Source organism: Antedon bifida, chromosome 9 (genome assembly GCF_963402885.1).
Source record: "Antedon bifida chromosome 9, ecAntBifi1.1, whole genome shotgun sequence".
NCBI classification, from domain to species: domain Eukaryota; kingdom Metazoa; phylum Echinodermata; class Crinoidea; order Comatulida; family Antedonidae; genus Antedon; species Antedon bifida.
Genome location: NC_136234.1, coordinates 21,246,975 through 21,259,206, shown reverse-complemented (window position 1 = coordinate 21,259,206; position 12,232 = coordinate 21,246,975). Strand labels below are relative to the sequence as shown.

Genomic DNA, 12,232 nt, shown 5'->3' with positions numbered 1-12,232 from the left:
GTTAGTCAGTAGATACATGCCCTTTTGCCTCAATGTAAACCAAAGGTTTCAGAAAGTTTTCATCACATTATTGGTTAACATTATAATTACAGATAATATACATTTCGTTTCATGAGTCAATGAGAAGAAATAGTTTATTTTAGTAATGTGTTTTCTCATTTATCAATACAATTGATTACCCCCTGAGAGTATTATAATCTAAGAACACACAGGCCTGTAACTTAAATTCAAGAAAATTAAATGAATGATTGTAAATAAAAATGACTTTCCTTACCCTCCTGAATTAGGAGCCGATACAGCGTAGTGAGCAAACGGAATAAATATAAACCAAATAAACATCATTAAAAATACTTGTACTTGATGTGTACTTAATATGTTGTTTAAACTTGTGCGTTATTCGACATATACTGCAATGACATAATATTTCCAGAATGATTATATTTAGCATGTTGAAATGATCAGTATAATAATTTTTTCTTTTTACAACCAATGAACTGACGTTTTAACAAAACATAATTTTTCTTTAAAATAAGTAACAAAAGAGCAATCACCTATTATTACTTTAAATATGTGTGTTTATAGCTGTTTTTTAATGTCATTATGCAATCTATTGATTCAAAAGGTTCTCATCAATATTATACAAACCGTGCACTCATATTACACGCAGGGTTGTAACTAAATAATAGGCCTACCTACAATGAATTTTTAACAATGGAAAAAATCTGTACCGTGAGAAAATCACTGTAGCAAATGTTTCAGTTTCGGTTTCAGTTATTTCACACAAAATAATACATTTTAAAAATAACAATTGCAAATGTAATAGGCATATACCAATCTAAATATAAACTGACTGTTTAAGTTTATTATCATAATATTAAAAGCAGTCACTAAGAAACACTGTGAGGCACAAACAAGAAAGAATGAGATGGCACACTGCGGTGGGTTAAATAGGCTAACAGTATTGAGAATGATAATTATCATAATTATTATAATAATAAATAATAAAATCATTTATAATGCGCCATATATCCAATCAATGATTGCTCATAGGCGCAGCACATACATGTACAAAACCATTATAGGAATTAAAACAACTTTAGAAAGAAATTTCAAAAATATTGATACTACAGTAATTAAAACTGTTAAAAACCATGTAAAACGATTTTAAAATGTAAAAATGTATGTTAAAAATGTCGTACAACTTAAAAAGATGTTTTTTAAGAGCACATTTAAAACGAAATGTACGAATCACACATGATCCTAGTGTACGCGGTAAAGTTTTCCATAACATTGGTGCAACCTTGCAGAACGCCCTGTCTCCAGTCTGATGGATGGAACTCATGGTGCAACCTTGCAGAACGCCCTGTCTCCAGTCTGATGGATGGAACTCTAAGCAGTCACAATGAAGATTGTTGTTTCTTCGGTTCTCTTCTAAGAAATATTTCTGTTTACTTCAGGTTAAAAAGCAAGGTATTCTAATTATTAAGATAGTCCATTATACAAACGGAATTTTTTTCTGAGGCGAATCTTGTCCAATTGAGGTTAAGGATAAATGTTTATTAATACCGAGTCAATTATTTTGTTTTTATTCAATAATGAATCTATAAAGAAAACAAAAACCATGATATGACTAAGTTTAAACATATTTCATCTTTAAATAGTTTAAAATATCATATATTCCAAACATAACAACAACATTATGCTCACACGTGAATTCAAAAATCAAATCGAACTTTTTATTTGTTCCATATATAAAAATGTGTACATGGAAAAATTGTTTCCTCGACAGAAATATGGTAAAACAAACAAACATTCACGATCATCATACATTAGATAAAATATGGTTAATACTGTCACGAGTTTATTGATTCTAATGCAATATGGGTAATACTGTCACGAGTTTATTTATTCTAAAGCAATATGGATAATACTGTCACGGGTTTATTAATTATAAAGCGTTTAAGAACTTCATTTATTTTTGTCTGATAAATGGGTTTTTCCATTTCGTGTTTTTGTTCCGGTCTATTTGTAAGGAATTGTGTTCCTTTGAACTAAGGCACAATTGTGTTAATTTAATAACACATTTATGTAAGTTGGGGTTTTCCAGAATTCTTTTTCGTGGCAATTAGTCGTCTTTTGTTAATTTTTTGTGCGATGTCTCAAGCAGACACAATTCAAGATCAAATATCTTTCTAGGATCCCGCCTACTTTCGTTGTATTATCTTAAAATGAATTATTTATGGTTATATATATATATTTCCATTATTAACACAATAACATCCTAATGGTCCTTGAGATGGACCAATACACCGGACGGTGACCACTTACTCTTCAGAAATATGAAGAAAAATTTAAAGTGCACATGATCTATAAAGTAATGTACTTTTAGCTAAATAAGGAAATTTATTCATTTTATAAAGGTAATTGTACAGCTGACGAGTGACGATGCATCAATAAGGAGTCTTTAACCGTATTGATGAGAGAAAGTCTTAAGGTTAATCCAGGCCAAGCATTATTATTGTAATGTTTCTTTCCGAATATTAATGTGTTTCAACGTGTATTAATATTTATTTTGTACACACATATTTTAAAAACAAGAGAATAATATGATTGTTTCATTATTACACACGCACAAGTCGATATTCATTTAAATGAGAATTAAATATGAAACAATACATGTAGATATCAGAAGAAAACTACTGTACGCATGCGAATTCACTTATTTTTAACAAGTTGTCGCTCTCGCAATACCCAACTAACAAGATCCTGTATAAAGATGTACCTGAACATGTTTCTGTTTTCCTGTTTTATTTCAAGTGTCCATGCAGGTAAGTTGTTGACACTTATTATTTATTACAACATAGGATTTATACCACCTGACCTGGACAAGAGGCGATCGGCAAGATTCAGCCATTGCTGTAGTTATGGTTGTTGTGGTTATATTATCTTATATATATCTTTATAATAAATATTTTATTTATTTATTCCATTTTCTGCCATATACAATACAAAGAAGACAAATAATTATAAAAGGGGACCAGGAAAGACCAAACAGGTGCTAAACACCTATGTTAGTTGGTCAACCCAGTACACAGAGACACAGACAGAAAGAGATAAATAAATAAATAATATTACGTTCTACAATTAAAGCCTCTACAAGAAAGCGACCAACTAAACACATTTTCAATATCAAAATTATTTAAAAAATAAATATTGAGATAATTTAATAATTTGGTTTTAAAAGAACTAACAGAAATATCTAAGTTAAGCTAAGTTATTCCAAATTCTGGTAACACGTGGGATATATGATTGAAAAGAAGATTCAGTTCTGCAGCGACGAATATCAAAAAGAGTACCAATAGAAGAAGAGCTACGAGTAACACGTTGTGGATTACGAATATTAAATAAATTGTCAGTATTAATTATATTAGAATTGAATAACTTAAAAAGAAAAACGATATCAGTAAATTGACGCCTATAACATAATGGTAATAAATTGCATGTTTGAAGTCTGCATTTGTAATCAGCTTCAAAATTATTTAAAATAAATTTAGTTGCTCTACGCTGAACTCCCTCAAGTTGTCTTATATAAGTTTTGTAATTGGGAGACTAGACAGTAGAGCAGTATTCAAGGTAACTACGAACAATACTTAAATAAAGAGACCGTTTTACATGTGAATTGCAATGGAAACTAACACGTTTAACCAGGCCTAACATACGATTTGCTTTGGAAATAATATAATTAATAAAATATATAAGGAAACTATTTCCTGTTTTGTTTTGTTCAACCATTGTAATGCAACATTGTTTTCTGTTTTTTCAGCAAATTTGTCATACAATAAGACTGTCACTGTGAGGTCATCTGCTCAAGGTTTTGATCCTAACGTACTTACAAACGGAGATGACAAGTCGGGAAAGTTTGTACAATGTTTTAAAACAGGTAAGGAATAATTAACTACACTTTATGTGTTTCAATTTTAGATCGATTCATTATTATATATGGCTATAACGTATTATATTTTCTTTTTTGTTTTTCTATAAATCTCAGCGAAATTAAAAAGTTAAAGAAAACTGTATTTATAATAGATCCTAATATAATAAACACATGTTTACTTTGTTTGGTTTATCTGGTATAAGATGTTTAGATGTTAGATAAAATACAATTTAGTTTTACCAGACTTCAGTTAACGGTAATCATTTATCCTGACGTAGAGATGATGATTTTTGAATTTACTTCTCCTTCTTCTCCCTCTTTTTTCTTCTTCTTCTTCTAGCTAATACAGACGATGAATGGATTAAAATAGATTTGGGCAAAGAATACGTTATAACGAAAGTGACTATCATAAATGGAGTAACTGACAGTATGTTTTAACTTTGTTTCCGTCCCTTAACATAACAAAAATAACTTATAGCATAATGTATAATAAGGACCACACATTTTAACGCGTGATCAAGATTTCGAGAGGCATTATATCACTGTATCATATTTGAAAATAGATAAATTAGTATTAATGAAAATAATCTATGAATTTTGCTCTCAACAGTAATTTTGATCAATTAAGTTAAATTGAATAAATACAAGTTAATCACATACGCAATTTATTATAGGCCTATGATATAAAGATGAGGCCTAAACTCTCGAGTTCACTTTCGAAATTAGACGATACCGTAGACTTTTGTATAAATAATATTATAGTAATTAAAGAAGACAATACAGAATATCTACTGTTCATTCTGCTAAATTATTTTTCAGCGTATGATGGAGGGGACTTGAAAGGTAGCAGAATTACAATCTCTACCGGTGATACTGAACAAGACTGTACAGAACACCCTGTTTCCAAGGCTCAAATTGAAAAGAGCATTGTTATTGATCTACCATGTAATAAGGATGTGTCAGGCCGATATGTTGTGTTAAGAAACAATAAAAGACTTCGAGTGTGCCAAATACGTGTTTACAGCGAGTATGAACTTGAGACAGAACAAGGTAACAATTTTTTTTAATAGGGAGCTTACGCACGAGCACGTACGTATGCGTAAACGTTAACTTTAATGCTATTTTCCAACTTGCAACGCGCAAGCTCCACCCACTTTGTAAACAAATCGATCTTGGCGTGCGCGTACTACGAAAAGCTTTATTTACGTGCGTCTTAAAAAATGCGTCAATGAAAAACATTAACCGAAAAGGTATCGAAACATGGAAGAATCATTAATTTATGTTTTTAATTAAGCCAAATAATCATATTTGTTCATTGCTATAAGCTATTTTATCAACCAATGTGCAATTGAAAACAAAACTAGCTAGGCCTAGTCTCATTTGTTAATTCGAAGACCGTATGTTGCCTGCGTGGAACATGCGTTGCTTTCTACCCCGTTGAAGCGAAATCAAAACAAACAATTATTAATACGTCAAAGCAATTTTTCCGTGAACATTGTTATTATGAAATGAGTATAATGCTGACGTCATCCGTTAAAGTTAACGTTCATGCGAAACCTCCCCAATCATCATCAATAATACGAATTTGTTATGCCTAAAATACGCACATTCAATACAGTAGGCCTATAAATATGGACAATTAGATGAACATTTAATATGATAGCACAACTACGTTTTTTTGTAGATGTGATTAACATTTTTGTAATTATGATGAATGTAATTTGTATTCTAGCAATATTTCGTATTGTATTTTCTTGCAGACCCAGCAACAATTAAATATTTAGATGCCATAAATAATTTCGAAATGGATTTGACCTGTTTGACCTCTTGGTTTGCCTATAAAACATCAGAAACGTACTTTTCTCCAACGATGAACCAGTTATGTGACTTTCAATTTAAAAATCCGGAGCCTATCAACAAAGACGTAACTTTTGATATCCTGGGGATCGGTAACGAACTATTTGCGTTTACCTTAGCGTTCTACGTTTACCCGCAACATTCGTCTAATTCGATATTCCTGAGCACAATTGGTAAAAATACTAAGCGTTTTAAACTTTCACAGGTATATGAGAACCACCATCCCTTTCACTCATGTGTCCAGGTCATCTATGATGATGTAATTTTAACAAGAGCTCACATGCTGTTACCTTTGGAATGGACGTTTCTTGCAGTTACATTTGATGGCAGTAAGAAGACAATTACGCTGTGGAGAGATGGAGAAATCGCTAGTGTAGGATTGACAGATTTTGAAAACATAACATCACCTTTCAATGTATTGCGGATTGGAAATTCAGGTGGAAAATTCATTGCGAAATTGGCCATGTTGCAGCTATATGATCGTGCATTAAATGAAGCTGAAATGAAAGCAGCAAGAGATGTGCCATTTCAAAGTAAGGAGTGTTGATTTGTCGATGAACTATTCAGAAAGTATGACGTCACTCATCATAAGATCCCAACTCTATTTAATCAGTGCATTTTGTAGGCTGTAAACGGACACCTCTTGTATAGACACACCCGAATGTCTTTTTACAACGACCAAATATTTACAAAATACTGAACATCATGTCATCATCAATCATATTATTACTGAACCAACGTCAATTTCCTTTGAAGAGTTGGTGCTCTTTAGCTGAACCGCTCGTAAATGAGCACTTTCTCTAAGCTAGAATGATTTTTGTTCAATCGGTCTATTTTGTATACTTTAAATGAGTGTTCATGCACCTACTGTTTCTCATCCAATAGCCCAACGTTCTCGCTTTAGTGTTGATTTCTCTCATTTTTCCCTGCCATCAGCCTTAAATACAGACGTCTGGTTTGTAGTAGAAATTTGGACAAATAAATTCTTGTAGCTCCTTGCATAATCATTATATTGTCATACCTTATTTAAAACCATGTGAATAAAATAGCTTTTTCGCAGAATAATATCGATCAGACCTTGACCATCAGGTAACAACAATTCAAAATCGCTTCATATCGGATGAATTCGTGTTTACGAATAGATTAGCTCAACTCTAGCAACAACAAAAATATTCCAAGAAGCGTAAACAAAATTATGCTCGGTCGATCACTCAGTGATTGATTTTTTTAAACAATAATAAAACACTAATGCGCATGCACATTCATTTAAAGAACACAAAATAGACCATCCTGTAATTGGCGAGTTACTCGCTGAGGATGCGTATTAAATAAAAAAACAAAATAAAAAATTGTATATACTAAAATACTACTTTGTATGTTTTAACCAACAGCTTGGAATTTCGATTCAAATGGAAAATTTGTGAAGTTAAAGCCACCGAGCAGTATTACAGGACTTAACATACTTAACAGTACCAACTCGTCGAAGTTAAACTGCGCAAAAATGTGTTTGCAGCAAACATGCTGTAAGGGATTCAAAATTCATCGTGTGAATAAGTCGTGTATTCTGTTCTCAAAGTATAATTTGACCAATATTGGTGAGCCGTACGAATCTGATGTTAAGTATTATCAGAAGGTGTCACAGTCGTATAACCTTGTTAAGCACTGCTAAAGTCCTCATTTCATTTCACTACCATATTTAGCATTATTTGGCACAAATAACTGAAAGAATGCCGAAATTCTCATTAGCTTATTACAATGGTGTTAATATTTAGATGTTTAATTACATTTTACTTGTTATTATAAATTTCTGGTGTGTTTTGTGACGGTATATTCTTTGAGAACTTTTGTTACTCACAGGCTGAAAGTTTTAATAGAAAAACAAAATACCTAACCATAATTATTTGCCTTCAATAGAACTATTATAGCGTAAAAAAATAATAAACATGAATAAAATGGGGGAACCTTTCCTCTATAAGCGTATACATATATATTTTATCACGTTTTTATCAATCTTTTTTCAAAATCACCAAAGAATTTGACAGGCTCATCAACCCATTGTATTGCAAAAGGTTTATGAACGTTGTGTTTTGAAGATCCTTTCCACATTCCTTTTGTTTTCATTTTGTTAAGTGGCATCCTGCAACCTTACAAAATGAGCCTACTATATTTAAGTTTCATCTCATTTCATCCCTAACAAGAATTATTGTATCGTCAGCTAACTGAATGATGTTAACCTCCTATTCATCATTATACCCTTTCGAAGGCAGTATAATACCTTTACAATGAATAGTGTTTCTTATATTACAGCTATTAATGTAATGCCGAAAGAGGGCATCCATGTCTAATACCATTAACACTTGTGTTACCCATTCATTTTTTTTGTAATTGAATAAGTATTGAAATAAAAATTCTTGAAACATTGTATTAGCCGTTTTTTAGATACAATGCAAGTCAAGGTCAAAGGTCAATAGTGCAGAAAAATAGCATTTCCTATTACATTTCGTCAAAATGTTCCATTACAATGAATATAAATATATACGCTCCGAGTATTTTGATACCAATATCTTGTTGATAGACCAAAAGGATACGGAGATAGGGCCAATTGGGCGCCATTTTGATCTTGGGGCTGTAACCATGGTTACGGGATCGTTAAAATTTGTTACCTAGCATTTTTGGTATTCTAGCACCATATTAAAGAAGTGAAATCTCACTTTGGGCATTAAAATCCTACGGAAATACACGAGGACCCTGACTATAAAATGCATACATGATATACGTTTTTAATGGCGGCCATCTTGAATTCAATATGGCTGCCATATGCTATTATGATAAATTGTACCATTAGACTGATTTATCATAATATTGTAAGATTTATCACACAAATTACGTTCGTACGTGGTTTAAAATAGAAGCTACTATCAGTTTTGAGTAAAAAATGGGGGCCATTTTGAAATCCAAGATGGCGCCAAAATAGGGTCGGGAAAAATTGGCCCCTAGTTGCAATGAATTCTGCTGGTCCTAAGGATTCCAAAATTGCCAAGAACTCAACTTGAGCATTAAAATCTCACGGAATAACATTAGGTTCCCCACTAAGTAGAGTATGCTTTGAACTTCATTATGATTGGACGAGGTTTGGATTTGATCTTGTCATGAAGTAGCTTTTTCCTGCCGAGTCGATGAACACGATCAAAGTCCGTTATTTCCACGTTTTTGGTGATACGAGATGTTATGATGTCTAATGCAGCTGCATCTGTGTTTTCGTTTGTAGATTCTGGAACCCCGTTAGTCAAACTAAACCGAACGTCATGGAAGGTGTCTTGCCGATGTTGTTTAGATACCTTGTTTGGTTTTTGGCTTATATTTTAAGCTGTTTTGGTACTACATTTCTGTTAAACCTATTTGTGTTTGTTTCCTGTTGTTTCTTGTTGTCTCGTTTTCTAGACCGACCGTTTGAACCAGAAGTGAGATTTCAGGTACGTTAAATAGTAAACTTGCCATGGATAGCAAATATTACGGAATTTTATGTAACTTTCTACCATATTCGAACAAATTACGCACGATTCACCGATTTTTGCCATTACGTAATTTATAAATAGATGAATTAAACAAATACTTCTGGTGCAGCTCTCACAGATAAAATAAAAGCTATGTATCAATCATCTATATTATAATAGCAATAAACCGAAAGTTCTATTCGAACTAAAGCACCTTTTAATCCCCTTTATCCATTAGTCTATAATATTAGAACGGTAAATTTGTACGAAAAGTGTGTTTTTAGACCAATTTCTTATTAAAAAATACATAAGAAAATATTATACATTAATCATAGTACAATATTTATAATTGTGAACAGGGAAACTGATTGTATTTCCTAACATTAAGAATACCGCTTCAGTTTCTTTACTATGTTAGGAGGCTATCGATTCCGGGATGACCAGAGTTCAATTTAGACCGAACCCTGGTTACCGATAAGAACGTATCCCCATAATTAGGTTTGAGTGTAGTTTTTCCCTTTTCTACTGTATGATCAGCGGTTTCACAGCATTTTCTGCATCGAAATTCTTACGTCAAATGTGTACCGGAAATTGACCAGAGGTACGTCCCCGTACACTGATCTAACCTGAGTTACTCACCCTAGATCTATTCATGATAGGAGAGCTACATTTACTTTAAACATTGTACTATTTTTTGGCTTATCTTATCAATTTTTAAACAGAAACAGAATCAGTGTACAATATGCCATTGACTTTGTTGATAGTGTTGTGTCTATATATAAATCATGGTTAATTCTGACATAGGCGAGCACAATGCAAACACTTCGGTACTAATCTCCGCCTTGGATACCTACCTTATCTATCTCAGATGTACCGCGAAACGTAGATTTGATAACATTAGTTTTCAGTACTACGCTATTGTTCCATATTTCTATCTTAGGAAGATATTATAAAGGGTTTTATAAGAAATTTTCTAATTTCGATCGGTAAATTTTAACTCTACGCGCGGTAAGTAATGTCCGGGTTCACGGTAAGGTGTGTCAATCACCTTGCAAGTTCCCTGCATGGTTGGTTTCAACCAGGGAGTTGTAACCTGTTTCAACTAAGTTGGCCGTTTGGTTTTTTGTTTATTTTCGGACCGCGCGTGTGAAGGTATAGTACTGTAGTACATAAAGATCAAATTAAATATATTCATAAAACATAGGAGTAAATTGTGGGAAATAATTATATAAAACTACATCGAGAGAATTGATGATAAGAGCTTTTGTTTGAAATCGAATGAAACCCCGATCGCCGAGTTGTTGAGTAAGCTGCCAGGACTTTATGTATACTATGCGCTATCTGTGTCCCGTCAGGACCCTGGGATACTTCTGCCCATGTTGCAAGCCGTCTAAAACGTCTTCCTTCTTAGGCCAAAACGGCTCACTGTGTCGCGGAATAATGTATTATTTATACCAATTAGGATGGTATTTATTTGAATAAACGCCCGGAACACCTCCCCAATAAAACATCAATTAAAGTAATTATCGCCATTCATTAGATGAATAAAACATTTCACCACTCGATGTTCACCTACAAGTGCGTGTAAGCTAAACATGTAGCATTCAAAACAAAGTGACTAACTCGACCTCACCACCGAAAATAGACTTATTTATTGTTGAATATAATTTATTTTATTTCAGCCGCGTCCATTGAGATAAACGTATGATTAAGCTACTAATAATTCTTCTCATAAAAGACTAAATGATTCTTCTTGGAATAACTCGTGCTATGATAAAATGTATTTATTTATCAAATACAAACACTGAAACAGAAACAATGTAGACCTGCAATAGATAACATTCTATTGACTTTGAGAATAGTGTTGTGCTGATATGAGACAATCGACCGTTGTATCGCACTTGCCGCCAGCTTCTATGTCGCGTTGTTATGCAAATTTGTTGAGTCATTGACAATTATACTGTAAGCTCAATCGGTAACTCCGCAAATTTGCGCTTGCGCAATCTTAATCTTCGGTCAAAATCAGTGATTAAAGAAGACAATAATTGAGAAATTACGCCGATGAATACATATAAATCAATGTGAATACACCTGGCTAAATAAAGGTGATCAAAAAATAAATACTAAATAAATTATTTTCTTCAGTGCTGAATAAGTGGCACACTTCTAAGTAAACAATATTACTTTATATATTATATATATTTGACAATAAAATTACCTTTATTTATGTTATTTATTTATTTATTTAACAACATATTTATACAGGATAATACACAATCAAGTAGAAATAAACTTGTTTTGCATTGTGGTCCTTTAAATGGAACGTACAAAGAATACAATTTAAATGTACCACGGAACGTGAACTTCTATCATTTTAAATATTAAACAAATATTCCGGTGGGGCGCGCCAGGTGTAGCGATTGCTTTGCTGATTTTTTGAAAATTAAAGTTAGATACGGAAAAAATATAGACACGCCTCCATAAAATGCTGCGCAAAGGCAGCGCACTAAAGCAGACTGTCTGCCTCCTCAATATTCGCGCGAGCCGTTTCAGAAATTCTGGATGATCGGTTCGGCTCGTCACCGACTGACTCCCTTCGACCTCTGTGAATATGACTTTGAGCGCCATCTCCATGACGGAGTTTCTGCATGGCCCGAACCGGGAAAATATCAAGAATCAATGCGAGCACACACCCCCGATCACATTTTCTTTTCTTTCGTGTAGGGTGTCATTTCCGGGCCAACTAGACTAGTGGGAGGTGTATGGAACGCCTCCTCTGCCTTCATTTCACATTTATCATGCAGTACACACCAATCGTCATGCAGTACACACCAATCGTCATGCAGTACACACCAATGGTCATGCAGTACACACCAATCGTCATGCAGTACACAACACCAATCGTCATGCAGTACACACCAAACATCATGCAGTACACACCAAACAT

At 33.2% G+C, this 12,232-nt stretch overlaps 1 protein-coding gene across 1 annotated transcript; it reads left to right on the top strand.

Moving 5' to 3' along the window:
- Nucleotides 1-2,776: 2,776 nt before the first annotated feature.
- LOC144853005 (uncharacterized) lies at nucleotides 2,777-7,465 on the top strand. The gene is made up of 6 exons (XM_078711060.1): nucleotides 2,777-2,828; nucleotides 3,824-3,940; nucleotides 4,275-4,361; nucleotides 4,697-4,984; nucleotides 5,695-6,324; nucleotides 7,183-7,465. The coding sequence occupies exons 1-6, from the start codon at nucleotides 2,777-2,779 to the stop codon at nucleotides 7,458-7,460; spliced, it is 1,452 nt and encodes a 483-aa protein (XP_078567186.1). The 3' UTR covers nucleotides 7,461-7,465.
- The last annotated feature ends 4,767 nt before the right edge of the window (nucleotides 7,466-12,232 follow it).

What these genes read in the sequence shown, in the direction of transcription:
- LOC144853005 (XM_078711060.1), top strand. Translation starts at nt 2,777, where the DNA reads ATGTACCTGAACATGTTTCTGTTTTCCTGTTTTATTTCAAGTGTCCAT. An exon ending in TATTTCAAGTGTCCATGCAG is followed by an intron (nt 2,829 to 3,823) that starts GTAAGTTGTTGA and finishes CTGTTTTTTCAG; the next exon opens with CAAATTTGTCATACAATAAG. An exon ending in CATAAATGGAGTAACTGACA is followed by an intron (nt 4,362 to 4,696) that starts GTATGTTTTAAC and finishes ATAATATTATAG; the next exon opens with TAATTAAAGAAGACAATACA.